At 39.1% G+C, this 26,808-nt stretch overlaps 1 protein-coding gene across 7 annotated transcripts in view; it reads right to left on the reverse strand.

Moving 5' to 3' along the window:
• Nucleotides 1-10,990: 10,990 nt before the first annotated feature.
• LOC100663010 (caspase-8-like) overlaps nt 10,991-26,808 on the reverse strand; it is a 92,196-nt gene continuing 76,378 nt past the window's right edge. For 3 of the 7 annotated variants that reach the window (XM_023542385.2, XM_023542383.2, XM_064286815.1), the window contains 4 exons: nt 18,250-26,042; nt 15,451-15,562; nt 12,917-13,109; nt 10,991-11,869 (listed from right to left, as the gene is read on the reverse strand). In XM_023542385.2, coding sequence (XP_023398153.2) covers nt 25,969-26,042 — 74 coding nt within the window. In that variant the 3' untranslated portion in view covers nt 10,991-11,869; nt 12,917-13,109; nt 15,451-15,562; nt 18,250-25,968. Of the gene's footprint in view, nt 11,870-12,916; nt 13,110-15,450; nt 15,563-18,219; nt 26,043-26,808 lie in introns of all 7 variants that reach the window. The other 4 variants (XM_023542379.2, XM_064286817.1, XM_023542377.2 and 1 more) reach the window with 4 other exon arrangements.

Consider the following 26,808-nt stretch of genomic DNA (forward strand, 5'->3'; position numbering starts at 1 on the left):
GATTGGGCCCCCCTACCTACTTTCACTCTCTAGCCATTGGCCTTGTCTGCTGCCAGAGAATGGTGAGGGAAGGGGAGAAAAATTACATTCAAATCAATCTATTTCATTTCCTGTTGGGCCTGTAAAAATGCTTGGAGGGAGAGACCTAAAGAGTGGTCTAAAATAAAGTTTATATCAGCAGTGATTTTAATTTTTTGATTTCTTTTGTTGTGAAATCATCACGCAGTAATGGGCATATAGAAGAGTTTACAATCACTGACCTCAGCCTACATATTCTGCAACGTGTTAATTGCTAAGCCCCGCCCCCTCTACTTCCCAAACGAAACTGCTGCAGATAAGAATTCATACTACTGAGCTAGAAAGGAGGAAATTTAGATAATTGTTCAGCTGTGATGGCAATATTCATGTCACCAGCCTAGGTTTTCCAATCTTTTCTTGAAGGTTGAGCACAGATGAGCTGACGGTCCTCAGTGTTTTTGCTTCATAATATACCCATTTAGTCTAAGAAATGGGGTACTTCAAACCCAAGGGCAAGTGTCAAGAGTCACTTTTAATGATTTTCCCTACTTTGTCTCATTCCAGAGCCCTGGTGGTGCAGTGGTTAAGAGCTCGGATGCTAATCAAAAGTTCTGCTCTGTCCTGTAGGGTTGTTATGGGTTGGAACCGACTCGATGGCAGCGGATTTGGTTTTATCTCATTCTGTCCTGTCTTAGTCTGGATCCTCTAGAGGAGCAAAACCAGAGAAGACTATGTAGAAAGAGAAATTTACTTTAAGGAAATGGCTGACATGATTGTGGGGCTGGCAAGTCCCAAATTTGTGGGTCAGGCAACAGGCTAAAGACCTCTGCTGGCTCACAAGGTTTCAGGGGCTGATGAATCTAAAATCTGCAGGTCAGGCAGCAGGCCAGAGATTTCTGCAGGCTTATGTTCCAAGAACCAAAGTTCAGGTGATGAGAAGAGTTCAGGGCTGAGAAAGAGAGCTTTGTGAGAATATCACTTATATACTGGAGGCAGGACATACTCCCAAGGGAACTCCTCTTTCAACTGATAGGCTGCTCACATCAGACCACAAAATGAAAGGTGATTACATAGTGTCAACCAAACCACTGATAACCATAGCCTAGCCAAGCAGACACATAACATTAACCATCACACATCCTCCATGGTAACTACTTCTTCTAAGGCAGGCAGGGCAGGTGTCATGGAGACATTTAGGAAATCAAAGCTCAGAAAGGCGGAATACTCCCAAACTCATTCTATGAAGCCAGCAAAACCCCGATCCCAAACACAGGCAAAGACACCAAAAAAAAAAAAAAATTTAGAGACCAATATCTCTCATGAATATAGGTGCAAAAATTCTCAACAAAACTCTAGCCAATAGAATTCAGCATCATATCAAATAACTAATACACCACAACCCAAGAGGCATTCATACCAGGTATGCAAGGATGTTCAACATTAGAAAATTAATCAGTGTAATCCGTAACATAGATACAATGAAAGAAAAGAATCACATGATCATCTCAGTCGACACTGAAAAGGCATTTGATAAAGTTCAACACCCATTCCTGACAAAAGCTCTCAATAAAATAGGAATAGAAGGGAAATTCCTCAATATAATAAAGGGCATCTATACAAAACCAACAGCCAACATCATTCTCAACAGAAAGAGGCTGAAAGCATTCCCCCTGAGAATGGGAACAAGATAAGGATGCCCTTTATTATCACCCCTATTTAACATTGTGCTGGAGGTCGTAGCTAGAGCAATAAGGAAGAAAAAGAAATAAAGAACATTCAAATTGGAAAGGAAGAAGTAAAACTATCCCTGTTCCCAGACGATATGATCCTGTCGTTGTTGTTAGGTGCCGTCAAGTCAGTTCTGACTCATAGCGACCCTATGCACAACAGAACGAAACACTGCCTGGTCCTGCATCATCCTTACAATCGTCGTTACCCTTGAGCTCATTGTTGCAGCCACTGTGTCAATCCATCTCGTTGCGGTCTTCCTCTTTTCCGCTGACCCTGTACTCTGCCAAGCATGATGTCCTTCTCCAGGGACTGATCCCTCCTGAAAACATGTCCAAAGTATGTAAGATGCAGTCTCGCCATCCTTGCTTCTAAGGAGCATTCTGGTCATACTTCTTCCAAGACAGATTTGTTCGTTCTTTTGGCAGTCCATGGTATATTCAATATTCTTTGCCAACACCACAGTTCAAAGGCATCAATTCTTCTTCGGTCTTCCTTATTCATTGTCCAGCTTTCACATGCATATGATGCGACTGAAAATACCATGGCTTGGGTCAGGTGCACCTTAGTCTTCAAAGTGACATCTTTGCTTTTCAACACTTTAAAGAGGTCCTTTGCAGCAGATTTACCCAATGCAATGTGTCTCTTGATTTCTTGACTGTTGCTTCCATGGCTATTGATTGTGGATCCAAGTAAAATGAAATCCTTGACAACTTCAATCTTTTCTCTGTTTATCATGTTTTTGCTCATTGGTCCAGTTGTGAGGATTTTTGTTTTCTTTATGTTGAGGTGCAATCCATACTGAAGGTCGTGGTCTTTTATCTTATTAGTAAGTGCTTCAAGTCCTCTTCACTTTCAGCAAGCAAGGTTGTGTCTCTGCATAACGCAGGTTGTTAATTAGTCTTTCTCCAATCCTGATGCCCCGTTCTTCTTCATATAATCCAGCTTCTCGGATTATTTGCTCAGTACATGGATTGAATAGGTATGGTGAAAGAATACAACCCCGATGCACACCTTTCCTGATTTTAAACCAATCAGTATGCCCTGTTCTGTCCAAACAACTGCCTCTTGATCTATGTAAAGGTTCCTCAGGAGCACAATTAAGTGTTCTGGAATTCCCATTCTTCACAATGTTATTCGTAATTTGTTATGATCCACACAGTCGAATACCTTTGTATAGTAAATAAAACACAGGTAAACATCCTTCTAGTATTCTCTGCTTTCAGCCAGGATCCATCTGACATCAGCAATGACATCTCTGGTTCCACGCCCTCTTCTGAAACTGGCCTGAATTTCTGGCAGTTCCCTGTCGATACACTGCTGCAACTGTTTTTGAATGATCTTCAGCAAAATTTTGCTTGCGTGTGATATTAATGATATTGTTCTACAATTTCCACATTGGATCACCTTTCTTGGGAATAGGCATAAATATGGATCTCTTCCAGTCAGTTGGCCAGGAAACTATCTTCCATATTTCTTGGCATAGACGAGTGAGCACCTCCAACGTTGCATTTGTTTGTTGAAACATCTCAATTGATATTCCATCAATTCCTGGAGCCTTGTTTTTTGCCAATGCCTTCAGAGCAGCTTGGACTTCTAACTTCAGTACCATCAGTTCTTGATCATATGCCACCTCTTGAAATGATTGAACATCAACTAATCCTTTTCGGTATAATGACTCTGTGTATTCCTTCCATCTTCTTTTAATGCTTCCTGCGTCGTTTGATGTTTTTCCCACAGAATCCTTCACTATTGCAACTCAAGGCTTGCATTTTTTCTTCAATTCTTTCAGCTTGAGAGCGTGTTCTTCCCTTTGGTTTTCCATCTTCAGCTCTTTGCACAAGTCATTATAATACTTTACTTTGTCTTCTCAAGAAGCCCTTTGAAATCTTCTGTTCAGTTCTTTTACTTCATCAATTCTTCCTTTTGCTTTAGCTGCTCGACGTTCAAGAGCAAGTTTCAGAGTGTCCTCTGACATTCATCTTGGTCTTTTCTTTCTTTCCTGTCTTTTCAATGACCTCTTGCTTTCTTCATAAATGATGTCCTTGATGTCATTCCACAACTCACCTGGTCTTCGGTCACTAGTGTTCAATGCGTCTGGTGAGGTCCGTGTGTATAGTCACCATTTATGTTGGTGAAAGAAGGTATTTGCAATGAAGAAGTCATTGGTCTTGCAAAATTCTATCATTCGATTTCTGGCATTGTTTCTATCACCAAGGCCATATTTTCCAACTACTGGTCCTTCTTCTTTGTTTCCAACTTTCTCATTCCAATTGCCAGTAATTATCGATGTATCTTGATTGCATGTTCGATCAATTTCAGACTGTAGCAGCTGATAAAAATCTTCTATTTCTTCATCTTTGGCCCTAGTGGTTGGTGCGTAAATTTGAATAATAGTCGTATCAACTGGTCTTCCTTGTAGGCGTATGGATATTATCCTATCACTGACAGCATTGTACTTCAGGATAGATCTTGAAACGTTCTTTTTGACAAAGAATGCAACACCATTCCTCTTCAAGTTGTCATTCCCAGCATAGAAGACTATATGATTGTCCAATTCAAAATAGCCAATACCAGTCCATTTTAGCCCACTAATGTCTAGGATTAGACAGCACTGGTTTTTTTGTTTTGTTTTGTTTAATGCCTAGGATACCAATGTTTATGCATTCCATTTCATTTTTGATGATTTCCAATTTTCCTGGATTCATACTTTGTACATTCCATGTTCCGATTATTATGGATGTTTGCAGCTGTTTTTTCTCATTTTGAGTCGTGCCACATCAGCAAATGAAGGTCCCAAAAGCTTTACTCCATCCACGTCATTAAGGTCGACTCTACTTTGGGGAGGCAATCATCCCCAGTCATCTTTTGAGTGCCTTCCAACCTGTCGGGCTCATCTTCCAGCAGTATATCAGGCAATGTTCCACTGCTATTCATAAGGTTTTCAGTGGCTAATGCTTTTGAGAAGTAGACTGCCGGGTCCTTCTTCCTAGTCTGTCTTAGTCTGGAAGCTCAGCTGAAACCTGTCCTCCATGGGTGACTCTGCTGGTATCTGAATACAGGTAGCATAGCTTCCAGCATCACAGCAACATGCAAGCCCCCACAGCATGACACACTGACAGACACGTGGGGGGATATGATCCTATACATAGAAAATCCCAAGGATTTCACAAAAAAGCTGCTGGAACTAATAGAAAGATTCAGCAATGACTCAGGATATAAGATCACCATACAAAAATCAGTTGGATTCCTATATAACAACAAAGAGAACTCCAAAATACCTTTTACGATAGCCCCCCAAAAGATGAGATACTTAGGAATAAATTTAACCAGGGACATGAAAGCCAGTACAAAGAAAATTACAAAACTCTACAACAAGAAACCAAAAAAGACCTATAAAAATGGAAAAACATACCATGCTCATGGATAGGAAGACTCAACATTGCAAAAATGTCAATACTACCCAAAGCAATCTAGAGATATAACAAAATCCCAATCCAAATTCCAACCAAAATTCTTTACTGAGATGGAAAAACTAATCACCAACTTTATGTGGATAGGAAAGAGGCCCTGGATAAGTAAAGCATTATTGAAGAAAAAGAACAAAGTAGGAGGCCTCATACTACCTGATCTCTGAACCTGCTATACAGGTATGGTAGTCAAAACTGCCTGGTACTGGTACAATGACAGACACATAGACCAATGGAACAGAATCAAGAACCCGGGTGTAAATCCACCTACCTATGGTTTTTTTTATGGTAAGCTGATCTTTGACAAAGTACCGAAGTCCATTAAATGGGGAAAAGACAGTCTTTTTAACAAATGGTGCTGGCAAAACTGGATGTCCATCTCTAAAAAAATGAAAGAGGACCCATACCTCACACCATGCACAAAAACTAACTCAAAATGGATCAGACCGAAATACAAAACCTAAAACAATAAACTCCTTCAGTACGGATTCCACCTCAAGATAAAGAAAACAAAAATCTTCACAACTGGACCAATGAGCAACATCACGATAAACGGAGAAAAGGTTGAAGTTGTCAAGGATTTCATTTTACTCAGATCCACCAGCAACAGCCATGGAAGCAACAGTCAAGAAATCAAAAGACACATTGCATTGGGTAAATCTGCTGAAAAGGACCTCTTTAAAGTGTTGAAAAGCAAAGCTATCACTTTGAAGACTAAGGTGCGCCTGACCCAAGCCATGGCATTTTCAGTCACATCATATGCATGTGAAATCTGGACAAAGAATAAGGAAGACCGAAGAAGAATTGATGCCTTTGAATTGTGGTGTTGGCAAAGAATATTGAATATACCATGGACTGCCAAAAGAACGAACAAATCTGTCTTGGAAGAAGTACAACCAGAATGCTCCTTAGAAGCAAGGATGGCGAGACTGCATTTTACATACTTTGGACATGTTTTCAGGAGGGATCAGTCCCTGGAGAAGGACGTTGTGCTTGGCAGAGTACAGGATCAGCGGAAAAGAGGAAGACCCTCAATGAGATGGACTGACACAGTGGCTGCAACAATGAGCTCAAGCATAACAACACTTGTAAGGATGGCTCAGGACCAGGCAGTGTTTCGTTTTGTTGTCCATAGGGTCACTATGAGTCAGAACTAACTCGAAGGCACCTAACAAAAGCAACAACAAAGACAATAAAGATCATCAAAGAAACATAGGGACAATGCTAGGTGCCTTAATACATGGGATAAATACAATACAGACCATAATTAACAATGCACAAACGCCAGAAGATAAACTAGATAATAGGGAGCTCCAAAAAATTAAACGTTTATGCTCATCGAAAGCCTTCACCAGAAGAGTAAAAAGAGAACCTAGACTAGGAAAAATTTTTGACTACCCCTGACATATTCAACAAGAGTCTAATCTCTAAAATCTATAGAATACATCAACACCTCAAGAACAAAAAGACAAATAATTCAATTAAAAAACAGGCAAAAGATATGAACAGACACTTCACCAAAGAAGACATTCAGACAACTAACAGACACATGAGGAAATGCTCATGATCACTATCCATTAGAGAAATGCAAATCAAAACTACAATGAGACACCATCTCACCCCGGCACTAATTAAAAAAAAAAAAAGTAATAGCAAATGTTGGAGGGGTTGCGGGGAGATTGGAATTCTTTTGCACTGATAGTGGGAATGCAAAATGGTACAGCCACTATGGCGCTTCCTTAAAAGGCTAGAAATGGAAATACATGTGATCCAGAAATCCCACTATAAGGAATATATCCTAGAGAATAAGAGCTTTCTTATGAATAGACATATACACACCAATGTTCATTGCAGCAATATTCACAATAGCAAAAAGATGGAAACAACGTAAGTGACCATCAGTAGATGAACGGATAAACAAATTATGGTACATACACACAGTGCAATACTACGCAAGATGAAGAACAATGATGAATTCACGGAACATTTCACAACGTGGATGAATTTGGAGGACATTATGCTGAATGAAATAAACAATCACAAAAGGATAAATATTGTATGAAACCACTATTATAAAAACCAAAGGAAAGGTTTACACACAGAAAAAAAAAACCTTTGATGGTTACGAGGGAGGAGAAAAATGAGGAGGGGAAATTGCTAACTAGATTGTAGACAAGTGTTAACTTTGGTGAAGGGAAAGACAACACACAATATAGGGGAAGTCAGCACAACTTGACCTGGGCAAAGTCAGAGAAGCTTCGTAGACACACCCAAACACCTTGAGGGACCAAGTTTCTGGGGTCGAGGACTGGGATCATGGTCTCAGGAGACATCTAGGTCAATTGGCATAACAGTTCATAAAGAAAATGTTCTACATTCTACTTTGGTAAGTAGTACCTGGAGTCTTAAAAGCTTTCAAGTGGCCATCTAAGATACATCTATCATCCCCATCCCATTCGGAGCAAGGGAATGAAAAAAGCCAAAGACACAAGGAAAATATTAGTCCAAAGGACTAAAAGACCACATGAACAACACCCTCTGCCAGCCTGAGCCCAAAAGAACTAGATGGTGTCCAGCTACCACCACCAACAGCTCTGACAAGGATCACAACAGAGGTCTCTGACAGAATGGGAGAAAAATGTAGAGCAAAATTCAAATTCACAAAAAAAGACCAAATACTGGTCTGACAGAGACTGGAGGAACCCACTAGACTATGGCCCCTGGATACCCTGCTAACTCAGAACTGAAGCCACTCCCCAAGGCCATCTTTCAGCCAACTTTAGGCAGGCCTATAAAACAAACAATAGTACAGGTGAGGGACATGCTTCTTAGTTCAATCAAGTATATGAGACCAAAATGGACAACACCTGCCCAAAAGCACGACAAAGAGCAGGAAGGGACAGGAAAACTAGACAAATGGACATGGGGAACCCAGGCTGTAAAGGGAAAAGGGGAGAGTGTGACACATTTTGGGGATTGCAACCAATGTGATGAAGCAATTTGTATATAAATTTTCGAATGAGAAACTAATTCACACTGTAAACTTTCACCTAAAGCACAATAACATTAAAAAAAGAAAAAACAAAAAAACCCAGAGGTTTGATAATTTACTAGAAGGACTCACAGAACTCACTGAAAGCTGCTATACTGTTTACTGTATGGAAAGGATACAGACTAAAGTCAGCCAAGGAAAGAGACACATAGGGCAGAGTGTGGGGGGTCCAAATGTGGAGCTTCCAGTTGTCCTCTCCCCATGGAGACATGGACAACATTAACTCCTCCTCGTAACAGTATATGACCACACACACAGAGTATTGTCAACTAGAGAAGCTCACCTGAGCCTTGGTGTTCAGAGTATTGTTGGGGCTACATGGTCAACTGCCCTTGTGGCTGACCTCAGTTGACAGCCCCTCCAGTGACTGGGCTGGTACCATATGACTCAAAGCTCCAACCGTAAATCACATTGTTAGACTTTTGGAGTAGCCCAAGGCCCCTGCCCCCCTCCCCCCTACCCCAGGTAAACAAAGACACTCTTATCAGGCAGTACAGTCCAAGGGCATAGAGATTACCTCTCAACAGTGAAGGCCAAAGGCCAAATGTCTTTTGGGGCAAGATCAGATTTTTTTTCTACTCACCTACATAGATTGGGGTGCTTGAAAGAAGGTAAGACTAGCATCTCACTCGCTGGCCACAGACTTGATGAACTGCAGGAGCTCAGAGGACCTTTACGGTGAGACCACTAAAGTGGAATGCTTTGAAAAAGCTCTTAGAAGAGCCTCCTTTGCGCCCCCTGATGTTTGAGGGCCTGTGTGAACATGGAACTGGTGCCTGCACCCCACTTGGAGCATGCAGAAGATTAGAAAGTTGTTGATGTCCCTGCTGCTCAGCAGAGGGAAGACGGGATGAAAACGGGATACAATTTGGGATTTTCTTGTGGGACAAAATGAATACCTGCAGAAGGTTACCTGGCTCAAAACATCTTGATGGGACCCCGCCCAAAAGAGCCTCTTTCTAGGACTTGATGGTGTGGGGGTCACCACTTGGGCTAGGAGCTCAGCTGTGATGGGCAGAATTCTATACTGACTCTCTGGGACTCCTGCTGAGAAGCATTTGAATTACCCTCACATCTGTGCTGTTTGCAAGTACCAGCATTTGGATGGCCACCATGACAGTGGACAGCAATTACCAAAAGGGATCAACAGAAGAGCAGAGAGGTTTTTGTCTGATCACCTTGGCCAACTAGAAGTCTACCGATACAATTCACCTCCACCCACATTGCCAGCTCCAATCTTGTGGTCTTCAGACCTCTCTTCATGTCTTGAATGGTAATTCTTATTTCCCTTCCAGGACAAGCAGGTAAACCACTGGCCTATGTCTTTCACAAATTTTCCTCCTCACCGTTCTGACAGATTCTTCAAGTATAAGCATCGTTTACAGGTTCTCAGACACACCTGGTCTCCTTTCACCTTCTGGTATCACTCAGAATGGAGCCCTGGTGATGCAGTGGCTAAAGCCCTCAGCTGCCAACTGAAATACGGGTGGTTCAAACCCACCAGGAGCTCGGTGGGAGAAAGATATGGAAATCTGCTTCCAAGAAGATTTACCACCTTGGAAACCCTATGGGACAGTTCTATTCTGTCCTATAGAGTTGCTATGAGGCTATGAATCAGAATCCACTCAATGGCAATGGGTTCAATGGGTGGGTGTCACTCAATCTCCTTGATTTGTTTGCTCCAGTTTATTCCCTTTACCACATGATCTCATTTGGTGAGAGGAAACTCTGACAAAATTGTGATTTGGAATTATTTTTTCTCAGACAGGTGGGAGTCTCCCTGCAGGGGAGCTGGGTTCAAACAGGAGATGCCTTGACCCTGGTCCTCCTCACAGACCACAGCTTCTAGCTGGGGCTCCCCTGTGGGGTCTTTCTGGTTGGTGCCTTCCTTTCTTCCCAATATCCCAGCACCTTCACCAAACCTTTCTCATCAAATAGAAGCAGCCATAGAAAAAAAAATTGGAAGGAAATATCAAACAGCAAAATGCTACCAATGGTCACCACAATCAAAAAAAAAAATGTTACCAATGATAACCTCAAGATGATAAGTTTATAGTTAATTACTGTTTTTTTCTGTTTTATTATCTATATTTAATACTAATATTTACCTATATTTTCTAATTTATTCCATACATTTTAATATACTTTTGTTGATAACCTAAATATATTTTACAGTTACTAAACATATCTATATTTTATAGTTTTCTTCAGTTAATAAACTTCTTTTTGTAATAAAATATGTTAATAAGAAGATTTAAAGTAAAGGTGAAAATTTTCATCACCACCTAGTTTTTGGCATCCTTGCTTAAAGAACAAAGTGTCTTATTTAAGGCTATGGGCAAGTCATCATCATGTTTTATTTATGTTCATAGGCCCCTGGAATGACATGAGTTCATTTTGAAACTGTTAGTTTCATATGTGTTGATACTAGCACGTGGACATGGTTTGTGCTGGGACACAAAATCAGGAACCAAAGTCTTCAAACATCTGTGATCTGTACTCACTTGACCTCTGCTGAAGCAACACTGCACAGCATCAATACATTATAGTCACTGGTAGAGAAGATTCAGGAAGATCTCCTTTTCTCACATATCAGATTCCTCGTCACAGTTCCACCCACAAAATTCAAACTGGATCAGTTACCAAATATTAAAATCTGCATCAATATCCCAAGTAACATCCCTCTGATATATCTAACAGAAACTCTAGAAGAGCTTGAGTATTTTTTCCATTCAGTAAATATTTATTGAATATCGAGCATCTACTATTTACTAGACATTCTGCTAAATGCTAAGGACAGAATTGCCGTGAAGTTATAGTCTGATTTCATAAAAATAAACTCAGAAAATATTTATTAACATTAAAATTCGTCTTTGAGTAGAATATGTACTATTAATCAACCAGAAAAAAAAGTCTCCAATAACAGAAAAATTCAGTACTACTACTATAGAAAACAAAAAACAAAACCCAGTGCCATCGAGTCGATTCTGACTCATAGCAACTCTATAGGACAGAGCAGAACTACCCCGTAGAGTTTCTAAGGAGCGCCTGGTGGATTCGAACTGCTGTCCCTTTGGTTAGCAGCCGTAGCACTTAACCATTATGCCACCAGGGTTTCCCTATAGAAAACAGTATCTCCAAATGCCACTTCATAGTGCTTTTCATGGTGTCACAAGGTATACTGGGACCTCAACAGTGGGGCAGAAGGTAAAACAGGTAATGGACTGGGAGATGCCTGGGTGGCTGACCAGGTTGAAAGCCATCATGGCTTCAAACCATCATGTCCAAAAGGGAAAAGCTCAAGTCCAGCTTGGGCAGCATCCAACCCAAGCTCAACATCCATGCCCAGTCCCCAGAAAGAGTCATTTCCTCTTGGTGAAAGATCGTGGATTTGCTCTACATGGGTATGTTGTAGTACAAGGAACCACCACGTCTATCTGGTATGTCCCCAGAATTTTTCCAGTATATCCAAGTGTCAGGATTCAGCAGAGGAAGCAATCCTGGCCCCTGTAGCCCTTCTTGTTGGCTTTTCATATGACTCTGAGCACTTGATTGGCTGTTACATTTCTGTGATGCTCCACTTCAATCCTTGTTATGATTTCTGGGGACAGGAACATAATGGGGGAAATAGATCAGCATTAATCAGAATCAAAAAGACAAACAAAAACAAAGGTTGACAAGAAAGTGGAAACATTGGAGTTTTAATACAATGTTTGTAGAAATGAAAAAATGATATAGCCACTGTTTGAAAAACAGTCTGGCAGTTTCTCAAAACGTTGAATGTAAAGTTACCATATGACCCAGTAATTTCACTCTTAGGAATTTACACAAAAGAAATGCAGAAATATAACCACACAAAAAATTGCATACAAATGTTCATGGGAGAATCGTTCGTAATAACCAAGAAGTGGAAACCACCTATACGTTCATCAGCTGTCATATTGAAAGACAAATTGTGGTACATCCATGCAATGCAAGATTAGTCAACATAAAAAAAAAAAAAAGTACTGATACATGCTACAACATGGATGAACCTCAAAAATATGCTGTTAAAGAAATCATATACAAAACCACATATTGTATGATTTCATTTCTATGAAAGGTCATTAAAAAAATCTACAAAGACCAAATTTTTAATAAAGTTTATTTAGATCTGGGGGTGCGAATAAGAGTAACTACAAGTGGGTATGAGGTTCCTTTTTAGAGTGATGGAAGAGTTCTAAAATTAGATTGTGGAGATGGTTGCACAACTCTACAAATATGCTAAAAATTATTCAATTGTACACTTAAAACAAATGAATTCTAGTGTATGTATCTCAGTAAGGCTGTTTAAAGAAAAATGAATAGAGCCTCAGAAACCTGTGAGACAACAAGAAGTGTAACAACCCATATGTAATGGGAAGGTAGGAAAAAGAGGGCATAAAAATATTTGGAAAATAATGGCTAAAAAATTCCAAGATTTCCTTAAAAAAAAAAAACAACTAACCTACAGATAAAAGAAGCTCAGAAAACTCCAAGTAGAATAAACAAAAAAAGATCCACATCTAAACCTAAAAATTGCAGAAAGCCATAGTGAGGATATGGTAAAAACAGCACAAGAAAAACAACTCATCACATACAGGGTAGTAAAAATATGATTAACACTTACTTCTTAGCTGAAACAATCTGAGCTCACACGAACATGGAATGTTACATTTTTGGTCTGTCAATTCTATATCAAGCCAAACTCTAGAATTCTGGAATTCTATATCCAACCAAACTGTATTTCAAAAATGAAGGTGAAATGAAGACATTCCCAGATAAACCGCTGAAAGGAAATAGAACCAGGTGGTAACCTGAATCTAGAGAAAGAAATGAAGAGCACAAGAAATGTTAATATGTAGGTAAATATAAAAGATTATATAAATATTATTTTTTCTTAATTTCTTTTTTAAAGCATAAGACTGTATAGAGCAGTATTTATAACTATTTTTGGGGGTTTATAATATATACACATAAAATATACATGACAGTAATAGCACAAAGAACGAGAGAGGAAATGAACCTATATTGGAGTAAAGTTGCTATATTTGACTGAGATTAAGTCAGTATTAACTGAAGTGAATTGCGATAATTTAAGATGTGTACTTTAATCACTATCAATCACTAAGAAAGTAACTCAAGAAAATAATTAAAAAATCAATGGATACCACTTTGCACACCCTAGGATGGCTGTTATTAAAAAAAAAAAAAAGGAAAATGAAAATAACAAGTGTTGGCATAGATGTGGAGAAATTGGACCCCTCATACACTGCTAATGGGAACATAAAACAGAGAGCTGCTGTGGTATATATACTTATGCACAATGGAGTATTATTCAACTATAGAGAGAAACGAAGTCCTGATACATGCCACCAAATGGATTAGCCTTGAAAAAACATTATCCTAAGTTAAATAAGCCAGACACAGAAGACAAATGTTGTATGATCCCATTTATATGAAATATCTAGAATGGGCAAATCCATTGAGACAAAGATTAGTGGTTACCAAGGAATGAGAGAAAAGGGAAATAGGGAGTTAAAAAGAAAAGTGTGGGTTGACCTATTTTTCATGCTGTGTCATCTAAACTGAGTACCTTTTGAACATTTATTTATATCCTTAAGAAAAAAGAAAATCATTGGCTAAGGATAGATTGAGCTCTGTATAACAAAAACTTGCAACAGTATCCATTTAATAAATACCCTCAGCCTGAAATGGAGGGAATGAAGTGTTACAATAAAAATAATTGTTCAGCACAAAATAAAATAAAGAAAAAAAGAATAGAGGAAAAAGACATGAGACACATGGAAAATAGCAAAATGTCATGTATAAATCAAACCATATCCATAATTACATTAAATGAGAATAGGCCCAAATTTCCAATCAAAAAGCAAATATTATCAGAAAGGATAAAAAGCAAGATACAACTACACATTTTTTATGAGATGCACTTCAGATTCGAATAGGTTCAAATAATGGAAAAAGATACATCATAGACCAAAACCACAGAGAGATGGAGTTGCTAAATTCATATTTACCAAAACGGAATTTCACGGAATACATATTATAGAGATGACAAGCCTCAAAATACAAACCGAGAGAATTGAAGAGATAAATAGCTAAGTCAACAATAATAGTTGGGAGTTTTGGTAACTCACTCTCAATAATTGATGGAACTAATAGAAAGCCAGTAAGGATAGAGGTGATAGAGACAACATTATTAACCAACTTAACCCAAATGACATTTACAGAACACGCCACTCATCAACAGCAGAATGCTCACTACATAAACTTTTAGACTGGCCAAAGGGAGGGAGGAAGACAGAGAGAGAGAGCACACAAATTACCAAATCAAGAATGAAACATCACTACCAACCGTAGAGAAATAAGATTACCAGAGGTTATAATAAAGAGATACACGTCATCAAATTAGAAAACTTACATGAAATGGCAAATTCCTAAAATGACAAACTACAAAACCATAAATTGCCACAAGTGGCAAATCTGAATAGACCTACAGCAAAGAAATTGAATTATAAATTTAGTCTTTCCACAAAGAGATGCCTTGGTCCAGATAGCTTCACTGATGAATTTTTTTCAAACATTTAAAGAAGAAATAATACCAATTCAATACAAATTCTTACTGCTAATAGAGGAAGAAGAAATAATTCACAACTCATTTTATGAGGCCATTATTAACCTGATACCAAAGTTAGACAAAGCTATCAAAAGAAAATAAAACTACATTCCAACATACCTCATTAACATGGGTGCAAAAATCCTTAACACAAAATAGCAAACTGAATATAGCAACATATATAACAGGTTATCCATCAGGACCAAATGTATTTTATCCCAGGAATTCTAAGTTGGTTTAACATCTGAAAATTAATTAATGTAATACCCTACATTAATAGAATAAGGCACAAAAATCATATGACTATCCCAATGCATGAGAAAAAATCATTTGACAGAATCCAACATCCATTCATGATTTCAAAACAAATCATCAAACTAAGAAGAATTAATGCCTCTGAATTACAGTTTTGGCAAAGAATATTGAATATACCATGGACTGCCAGAAGAAAGAACATGCCTGTCTTGGAAGAAGTATAGCTGGAATGCTCATTAGAAGCAAGGATGATGAGTCTTCGTCTTACATACCTTGGACGTGTTATCAGGAGGCACCAGTCCCTGGAAAAGGACATCATGCTTGGTAAAGTAGAGGGTCAGCGAAAAAGAGGAAGATCCTCAATGAGATGGACTGGCACAGTGGCTGCAACAATGGGCACAAGCATAACAATAATTGTAAGGATGGCGCAGTACAAGGCAGTGTTTTGTTCTGTTGTACATAGGGTCGCTATCATTTGGAACTGACTTGACGGCACCTAACAACAACAACAGTAGAAGGAAACTTTCTCAGCCTAATCAAGAACATCTGTCAATAAAAACTATAGCTAACACTAGATTTAATGGTGAAAGACTTAGTGTTTTACCTCTAAGATTGGGATCAAATTAAAAAATGACCACTCTCAATACTGTTATTCAAAATTGTACTGAAGATTCTAGCCAGTTCAATAAGCCAAGAAAAAAAAAAGACATTAAATTATGTACACTGGAGAGAAAGAAATAAAACTTTCTCTATTGTAGATAACATGATCCCGTATGTTGAAAATTCTAAGGAATCTATTTTTTAATATGGTTCTATAATCATAAACAAGTTTCCAGGATATAAGATTAATATTAAAAAATAAATTCTATTCCACGTACAAGCAACAAAAATCTGAAAATAAAATTTAAAAAATTTTGATGACATATTGAAATTTCAATCCAAATAGCATAAATAGGAATAAAATACTTAGGAATAAATTTAACAAGAGAAGTGCAATTCCTGTAAAAGTAAAACTATAAAACATTCATGAGAGAAATTAAAAATGATCTAAATAAATGGAAAGATACTACATGTTCATTGAGTAGAAGACCCAATATTTATAAAATGGCAAATTTCTCCAAATTGCTCTACAAAGTCAATACAATCCCTATCAAATGATAGCACGTTTCTTTGTAGGAATTGACAAGCTGATCTTAAAATTCTCATGGAATTGCAAAAGACCTAGAAGGGTCAAAACAATTTTGGAAAAGAAGAACAAAGTTGGGGGCTTGCACTACCAGTTTTTAAAATTTTATGTAAAACTACAATAGTAAAGACAGTGTGGTATTGGCATAAGGATAGACACACAAATCAATGGAATAAAACGGAAAGCTCAGAAATAAATGCTTTCATTTATAGTCAATTGATTTTTTGACAAATGTGTTCAGCCAACTCAACGGGACAAAGGATAATTGCTTGTTTTTAACAACTTCTAAGACAAGTGGATATTAACATGCAAAAAAAAAAAAAAAAGACTTTAGACTCTTAATTCACTTTGTACACAAAAATTGACTCAAAATGTATTTACAGACATAAATCTAAGAGCTAAAACTATAAAACTTTTAGAAGAAAATACAGGAGAAAATCTTTGTGATCTATGGTTAAAGAAGAATTTCTTATATATGATACCAAAAGCATGATACATAAAAGAAAATTTTTATATATTGGACTTTAATAAAACCTAAGAATTTCTCCTCTTCCAAAGACATTACTAAGAAAGTGAAAAGACAAGTTGAAGACTGGAATAAAATATTTGCAAATCACATATCTGAAAAGAATTTGTATTTATAATATATAAATTATTCTTACAACTTAGTTATGAAAAATAAACAACTGAATTAAAACATGGGCAAATATTTGAGATATTTCACCAAAGAAAACTTATAAAAAGGCTAATAGCACATGAAAAGATGCTCAATATCATTAGTCATTTGAAAAATATCAGTTAAAACCACAATAAAACACTATGAGTTGGAATCAACTTGACCGCAACGGTTTTTTTTTTTTTTTTTTTTTTACCCACAGCTACTTAGCTGCTGTCGAGTCAAACCCCCCTACTCATGGGCACCCAGTGCACAATGGGATCAGATTGTTATGATCCATAGGGTTTTCATTGGCTGATTTTTTGGAAATAGATCTCCAGGTCTTTCTTCCACGTCTGTCTTAGCTTGGAAGCTCTGCGAAGACCTGTTCAGCATCAGAACAACATGCAACCCTCCACTGACAGACGGGTGATGGCTGCACATAAGGTGTGTTGGCTGGTAATTGAACTTGGGTCTCTCACATGGAAGGCGAAAATTCTACCACTGAAGCACCACTGACCTCACACACTACTAAAATGGCTATAATAAAAAATACTGACAATACCAAGTTCTGGTAAGGATGCAGAGAAACTAGAACACTTGTACATTGCTGGTGAGAATATAAAATGGTACAGACACTTGAGCAAACAGCTTGGCACTTCCTTGAAGAGTTAAACATGTACTTCCCATATGACTCAGTCCACTCCTAGGTATCTACTTCCCTCCCACCCCAAAATGAAAACATAGACTTGTACGTGAGGGCTCATAGCATTATCGTAGCTAATAGTCCCAAACTGGAAATAATCCAAATGTCCAATACCTGATGAATGGATACACAAAATGGAACACTGTTCAGTAATATAAAGGAACAAAGTACTCATACATGTTACAACATAGATGAACTTTAAAAACATGCTCTGTGAAAAAGCCAGTCACTTAAGACTATATATTGTATGATTCCCCTTATTTCAAATTTTTAGAAGAGACAAATCTATAGATAAAGAAAGCAGAATCCCTGGTTGCCTGGTCTGGGGAAAATTACAGTGGGGACTGATTGCAAACAGGAACGAAGGAACTGTTTGGTGTGATGGCGGTGTTCTAAAACAGGATGTGGTTAAGGTTGCACAATTCTATAAATTTGCTAAAAATCAGTGAACCGTATACTTAAAATGGGTGAATTTTATGGTTTGGAAATTATACCTCAGTGAAGCTGTTTTGTTTTACTTTTACCTCTGCTTAATTCTTCTCAGTCTTTGATTTTCTTCAAAAGGCTCTTATTGATTTGGTTTTGTTTTCCCAGGATAATCCTCTTCTCCAACTCCATGAAAATATTTTGCAAGTTACGTGAGGAGGAGAAACAGAATACGAGAAAATTGCATTAGATAACTTTTCTCTGTAGGCAGAAATTTTCACCTCTTCTCATCTATTCCAAGATAATCCCCTTTCAGAAGAAGGCAATAAACATTAGTCAGCAAACTTTTCTGTCAAGGGCACATAGTACATATTTTAGGCTTTGTGACAATATGGTCTCTGTTACAACTGTTCGATTCTGTTGTTGTAGTGGGAAAGCAGTCAGACAACCTGTAAACAAATAGGCATGATTTTGTTGCAATAAAACCTAATTTACAAAAGTAGGTGGCAGGCAGGTCATAATTTGGCTCAGGTCATAATTTGCTGAGGCTACCCACAGGAAACCCTGGTGGCATAGTGGTTAAGTGCTATGGCTGCTAACCTAAATCTGCCAGGTGCTCCTTGGAAACTCTATGGGGCAGTTCTACTCTGTCCTATAATATCACTATGAGTCAGAATTGACTCGACGGCACAGGGTTGGGTTTTTTTGAGGGGAAGGGGGTTACCCATCACAGGCTTGTAAAACCCTCTGCTTCCTAGATTTTTCCTCTCCTAGAAAAAAAAAACCAAAACCAAACCCACTGCAGCTGAGTCGATTCTGACTCATTGTGAGCCTACAGGACAGAGCAGAACTGCCCCATAGAGTTCCCAAGCAGTGCCTAGCGGATTCCAACTGCCGACCTCTTGGCTAGCAGCTGTAGTAGCACTTAACCCCTACGCCACCAGGGTTTCCTCTCTCAGAAAAAGCTATTATAATTTCAAAATTTAACCCAGTTAAACGCTTCAAGGATAATTCTACATTACAAATGAACTATAAGTATTTACACTGATATGTCTGCAAAGATCTTTCTAGCATCCGATTATAGTTTATTTTATAATTATTCAGCTTCACAAAAGAAAGTTTATTTTCTAGCTGTTATTTCTAAGAGTCTTGATTTTATGCACTGGATAAACAAACTGAACTCCACCAGTATTAGAAAATAAAACTTGTACCAACCAGGTCTTTATCTTACCTTTCCCTGTGTCATTATGAAATAATAACTTTTATATATGGAGGCTGTTGTTCATCTCCTCTTATTGGAACTGAGACCTCTAGACCCACAGAGCATAGGGTCGCAGGGATAGGAAGCAAAAATTCTGCTAGTGGGTCATTAGGGGTAACAGTGAGTGGTACCACTTTCTTTTCCACTGCTTGATTCCTGGGCCCATGAATCCTGGCTACGGAAGAAGCAGCACTATATGTTGGGATGCTGGTTTACAGTACGTATAGCCTGCTAGAGAACACTGTCCCAACCATACTAGGTACTGCTACCTGGCTGGTGCTGTACCTGTGTCTTTAGAAGGCATTCCGTCATTTTATCAAGCCATCTGCTTCAGGATGGTGGGGAATGTGGCAAGACCAGTGAATTCCATGAGCATGGGCCTACTGGTGCCCTTCATTTGCTGTGAAGTGAGTTCCTTGATCCAAAGTAATGCTGTGTGGGATACCATGATGGTTGATGAGGCATTCTGTAAGTCCATGAATGGTAGCTTTGGCAGAAGCATTGCATGCAGGGAAGGTAAATCCATATCCAGAGTAAGTATCTATCCCAGTGAGAACAAAACGCAGCCTTTTCCGTGATGGAAGCAGTCCAACATACCAATTTGCCACCTGGTTACTGGCTGATTGCCCAGGGGAATGGTGTCATATTGGGGACCCACTGTTCGTCTCTACTGTTGGCAGATTGGGCACTCAGCAGTGGCTGTAGCCAACTAGACACTTAACATTAACCATCACAGAGTCTTAGAAAATAATAGATTAGGAAACCTCTCCCAGGGAGCAGAACTGGGTCCTAAGCCAGCAATATTTTCTGTCTTTAGAATAGGGGGGATAGGAGACACCTATCCAGCTGAATTTCAGAATTATTACAGATCAGTGAATACTATACGTGTTTTGTTTTTCCTCTTTTTGAAAGGGCATGTCTGGGGACAGACAACTTGTCTCTTTAGGGCACAAGTCTCTGAAATAAGAGAAACATACCTGAGCAACTGCACCCAAGGAACCTCATCTGCATCTAGACTTGATTTACATGATGAGATTCTCAGCTTAAAGCCAAAGTCATAATTCTACAAGACTTTTGATGGAGGAGATGAATACTGTATTTGTATGCAAATAATGTGCACATGTGCACTTTCTACATTTGTTTGCCAATCACGCCTTCCCCCATGAGGTTTTCTTGTAAGTGTGCTACGCTAATTTTTTTCACAGCAACATGTAAGAAAATTAGCATAGGATGCTTACAAAAATACCTCTGGGGGGAGGGCTTTGTTGGCAAACAAACATAGAAGGTGCACATTATTTGCATAAAAATATGGTAGATGTCAACAAAGAAAATCTTATACTATGTCTTAGTCATCTAGTGCTGCTATAACAGAAATACCACAAGTGGATAGCTTTAAAAAAGAGATATTTATTTCCTCACGGTAAAGTAGGCTAAAACTCCAAATTCAGGCTGTCAGCTCCAGGAGAAGGCATTCTCTCTCTGTCGGCCTTCTCTGCACAGGGACTCTGGGTCCAAAGGAAGCACTCTGCTCTGGTCACTGCTCCTTTCTTGGTGGTATGAGATCCTTGTCTCTCAGCTTGCTTCTCTCTTTTATATCTCAAGAGATTGCCTCAAAACATGATCCAATCTCGTAGATTGAGTCCTGTTTCATTAACACAACTGCCGCCCATCCTCCCTCATTAACATCATAGAGGCAGGATTTACAATGTATAGGAAAATCACACAATATAAGGAATCATGGCCCAGCCAAATTGATACATTTCTCGGGGAACAAAATTCAATCAATAACACTCTGTTAATGAAAGAAGAATATTTTTATTGAGGAATAATAACAGCTATAGCTGGGCAACACTAGGTAAAAATACAAAGTGCTCCATTGTTCAAGTAGAAAGATGCGTCTACATACGTAGAGAACAATGGCAAGGTGAGGGAGGTTAATGATTGTTCATAAATAAGATTATAAATAAAATCAGCTTCAGCTTGAAGTCCTCTGAAATGTAAAGGTAGGCCACTTGGTTCAGCCAGTTTAGTCATACTTGATCATAGAATTGTCATCAGCTATTCATGGTTGTCCCCCATGCATCTGTCAGTTTGTCATACTGTGGAGGCTTGTATTTTGCTGTGATACTGGAAGTTATGCCACTGGTATTCAAACATCAGCAGAGTCACTGCTGGTAGGCAGGATTCAGCAGAGCTTCCAGGCTAAGACTAGGAAGAAGGACCTGTTGGTCTACTTCCAAAAAAATTAGCCAGTGGAAACCTTATGAATAGCAGTGGAACATCATCTGATATAATGCCAGAAGATGAGCCCCTCAGATTAGAAAGCACTCGAAAGACCACTGGGGAAGACCACTTCCTCAGAGTAGAGTTGATCTTAATGACGTGGCTGGCATTAAGTTTTCAGGAGCTTCGTTTGCTGATGTGGCATGACTCAAAATGAGAAGAAACAGCTGCAAACATCCATTGGACACGTTATTAGGAGGGACCAGTCCCTGGAGAAGGACATCATGCTTGGTAACGTAGAGCGTCAGCAAAAAAAAGGAGGACCCTCCACAAGATTGATTGACACAGTCGTCGCAACAATGGGCTCAAGCATAACAATGATCGTGAGGATGGCCCAGGACCCAGCAGTGTTTCGTTCTGTTGTACATAGGGTTGCTATGAGTCGGAATCAACTCGACAGCACCTAACAACAACAACAACATTCATGATTGTAGTTGGTTCCAAGAGCCAGTTGTTTACACATTTTTCCCAAATAGTTTACATCCTGACTGGTTGGTTAGTTATGAACACATTATTCCCGAGAACAGTCGTTTGCATCTTGACACACTCTTCCTTAAATGGTTTCCATACTGACCTTTCGTTTCCTGAGAATGAATGTTGGCCCCATCATTCTTAGTCTGACATGAATACCTCCAGTTTGAACCTTTTCCGTTTACATAGGTTTTGCATGTGAAGGGATTTGAATTGGTGGGGCCAGAGTACAGCCTCTCAAATTGCTCTAAAGTTAGCTTCCAAAGATAGCTGCTACAATTCTTCCTGTCATGTGTGTCCCTCTGTAATGTGACTCTCACTCTTCCCATCAAACTGTGGATTTTTTCTCCTTTTAACTTTGGGAAATTGGGAAAAGTCCCTGTGACTTTCTTTGACCAATAACATGCAGTGGAAGTAGCATGCAACTGTAGAGGTTAGGCTTCAAAATATCTTGCAGGTGGATCTTGGCTGAAAGCAGAGAATACCAGAAAGATGTTTACCTGTGTTTTATTGACTAAGCAAAGGCATTTGGCTGTGTGGATCATAACAAATTACGGATAACGTTGCAAAGAATGGGAATTCCAGAGCACTTAATGGCGCTCATGAGGAACTAGTACGTAGACCAAGAGGCAGTCGTTCAACAGAACGAGGGGCTACTGCATGGCTTACAATCAGGAAAGGTGTGTGTCAGGGTTGTATCCTTTCACCATACATGTTCAATCCCTATGCTGAGCAAATAACCCGAGAAGCTGGACTGTGTGAAGAAGAACAAGGCATCAGGATTGGAGGAAGACTCACTAACGACCTGCATTATGCAGATGACACAACCTCACTTGCTGAGTGTGAAGAGGATTTGAAGCACTTACTGACGAAGATTAAAGACTATAGCCTTCAGTATGGATTGCATGTTAACATAAAGAAAACAAAAACCCTCACAACTGGACCAATAACCAACATCATGATAAATGGAGAAAATACTGAAGTTGTCAAGGAATTCATTTTACTTGAATCCACAATCAACACCCATGGAAGCAGTAATCAAGAAATCAAATGATGTATTGTATTGGGCAAATCTGTAGCAAAAGACCTCTTTAAAGTTTCAAACGCAAAGACCACTTTGAGGGCTAAAGTGCACCTGACTCAAGCCATGGTATTTTCAGTCGCCTCCTGTGCATGTGAAAGCTGGAGAAGGAATAAGGAAGACCGAAGAAGAATTGACACTTTTGACTTATGGTCTTGGCAAAGAACATTCAATATACCATGGACTGCCAGAAGGACAAACAAATCTGTCTCGGAAGAAGAACAACCAGAATGCTCCTTAGAAGTGAGGATGGTGAGATGTCACCACACATACTTTGGACATCTTATCAGGAAGGAACAGTTCCTGGAGAAGAACATCATGCTTGGTAAAGTAGAGGGTCAGTGAAAAAGAGGAAGACCCTCAACCAGATGAATTGACACTGTAACAATGGCCTCAAATATAGCAATGATTGTGAGGATGCAGTGTTTTGTTCTGTTGTACATAGTGTTGCTACGAGTTGAAACCGACCCCATGGCACCTAACAACAACCCTGTGACTTTCTTTGACCAATAGAATGCAATGCAAGTAACATACAACTTTAGATGTTAGGCCTCGAAACATCTTATAGATTCCAATTTTTGCTGTCTTGAAGCCTTGAGCCAGCATGTAAAGACCTTTGGTGATCCTTCTAGGGAGACCATGTGGAGAGAAAGAGAGGCCCTGGCAGTTAAAAAACCAAGAGGAGAGAGAGGCCTCAGAGGATAAAAGACCACAAGGAGAAAGTGCTCCATCATTCCTGCTATTCCTGCTGAGGGACAAGACAAATGAGTGATATCATCTTGGTTTCTCCAGTCTATACACTTGAGTGGGCCCAGGCAACAATGAGTGGAGCAGAGACAAATCATCTAAATTGAGCCAGGCCAGCCAGCAATACAATCATGAGCAATAAGTAACATGATCGTTGCTTTACAGCACTATGTTTTGGGTAGTTATTATGCAACAATGGGTGAACCTAGCTGGAAATATGGAAAACAAAGACTTATTACAGGGCTTACATTTAAACAAACAGTTTATGCACATTCAGAGGTTGGGCTCTAAATCTGACTATAAAGCAAGGGAGCTTTGCTACTGTTTCCACCACAATTTAACTTTCCCCTCTTTAGTGGTTCCCTAGAGGAATTTTATGCACCTACACTCCCCACATCAGGATCGCTCAAGATATGTGCCCCAACCCTGAAGGCTCCAGCTGTGCTGTTGTGTTAGGTGCCATCAAGTCAGTTCCATATTCATAGTGACGCTACGTACAACAGGACAAAACCCTGCCCGGTCCTGTGCCATCCTCATAATCATTGTTATGTTTGAGCATAGTTCCAGCTATAGTTAATTACATTCCTATGGGTACTTTGAACTCAGTACTGCTGTTGGTCTTGTTACGCTGCGTTATAATTATTTATTCTTGTATCTGCTTCCCTTATAAGCAATGCACTCTTCAAAGTAGATACTGGACAAGATTTATTAACATGTTCCCACCCTACCCCATCTCTGCCTCTATGCAGCCACCACCACTTATCATCTTTACTCATTCTTTTCTCCTCCTGTGCCATCTTTTGCCAGCCAGTTCCTCCAATGCTGAGTTGGGAGAATGATGAGGGGAGAGAGAGACAGGATGAAAGAGAAGGATGGAAAAGGAAAAGGACACTTGCTTACTAGGTCATTTTAGGGGCTTCCCTATTTATAGAAAATTAAATAATGAGAAAAATGGAGAAATAAAGAAGAGAAAGAAAAAGGAGGAGGAAAGAAAGAAGAGAAAGAGGTTCTTGCCTCCAGAGAAGTTAAGTAGAATTAAATGAATAAAGAACTAAAATAGATAGGAAAGAGAGACCCAAATGCTGTGTGGGTTCTTACTGGAAAGAATCTTGAGGCTAAGTGGTTGTTACTGAGAGGTGAGATTTGAAATACATGATTAGACAGAAAGGGGAACTGTAAGAAATGACCTGTGGTTTATGAATTAGATGGTCTATACTAATCTTCGAGAGACACAAAATGGAATTTCCTCTTAATTATGTTTGTCTTCTGGATGTATCTTAAGGCTACTCAAACTTAATTACTCTTCTACATTTAGCACAAATTGCCCACCTACATCCAATACTGATTAACATATCAATACTTAATAATAATTACTGAATGAATGAAGAGTGGGTAAATTAATCTTCTCGTACTGTTTTTTGGCCACCCCAACTTCAGGGCTCCACAGTCCTGAAATCTCTTGATCTCTTGTTGACCTCAGCAAATCAGTGATGTTTTAGGCTAACAGTTGAGTAGGCACTCTTAGCAAATAGCATTGTTGTCTCAAAGCTTCCTAAAGATTCTCTTTTAGCTTAAGTTTCAGAATTCAGCATGTTGATCGGTGAGAGATGCTTCTTTGTTAGCGGTCCTGGAAACTCTACAGATAACAGTATCTGATTGGGTGACCTGTCTTTGATGTTTGATCTAATCGCACATGAGAATGCTTTTTGAATACCAAGTCAAAAGTTGACTGGAGTAAATTTAAGGCTTGTTTGTAACTTTGGGCAACACTGGGAGGTTTTTCTTTCTGCCTGCTCACCAATTCTAACAGTTTCCCTGCAAAGACGCTCCCCATTTAGGCCATCAGAACCTCTGCAAGGACTGCCCAGCCCCTTGATTTATCTGGTAGCTACCCAAACTAAATCATGATATACATAGATTATGCCATTTAAGGACAGGGAGGAAATTGGAGACTTCAACGCACCTGTGAAACTTTCATTTTTCCTGAAGAGAGGCCATTCTAGTCCTAACAAAAGGACATGCCCGATAGTGGTCGAGAAGTCCCACAACTAAAACCAATGAAAAAAGACATTATTCAGAGTGAGATTTGGTAAGGTTTATGCATTTGTAGGGGCCCTGGTGTCACAGTGGTTAAGCGCTCAGTTGCTAACTGAAATGTCAGCAGTTCGAACCCATCAACTGCTCCACAGAAAAAAGATGTGGCAGTCTGCTTCCATAAAGATTTACAGTCTTGGAAATCCTATGGAGAAATTCTCTTCTATCCCGTATGGTTGCTTTTGGGTTGCTACAAGTCGGAATGATGGCATTGGGTTTTTTTTTTTTTTTTAATATGCATTAGTGAAGAAGCTCTGGTGGTGCAATGGTTAAAGTGCTGCTTAGCCAAAATGTCAACGGTTAGAAACCATCAGTGGCTCCGAGGGAGAAAAGACCAGTCAATCTGCTCCCCTGAGGATCACAACCTAGGAAACCCTATAAAGCAGTTCTACTCTGTCCTATAGGTTTGCTATGAGTCAGAATTGACTCGACAGCACACAACAACATGCATTTGTGAATAAGAAATGACACATTTGGAAAATTGTAACTTACGTCTTCAGAAAGACTCAGTGGACTTGGTGTGTTTTCACTTATTTACTTGTAGACCTATGAAGTCAAAGTCCTTTTTGTCTAGTTTCCAGAGGAATATTATTCCCACAACCCAACACTACTATGCTTTTATTCACGTGGCCAGAGTGTAAGAAATGCCTTAATAAATCCTTTAGCAGGCACTATTTTTTTATCATTATAAATTAGTGATTCAAAAGAAAAAATAATGTT

The sequence above is a fragment of the Loxodonta africana genome, chromosome 6 (genome assembly GCF_030014295.1).
Source record: "Loxodonta africana isolate mLoxAfr1 chromosome 6, mLoxAfr1.hap2, whole genome shotgun sequence".
Lineage (NCBI taxonomy): Eukaryota > Metazoa > Chordata > Mammalia > Proboscidea > Elephantidae > Loxodonta > Loxodonta africana.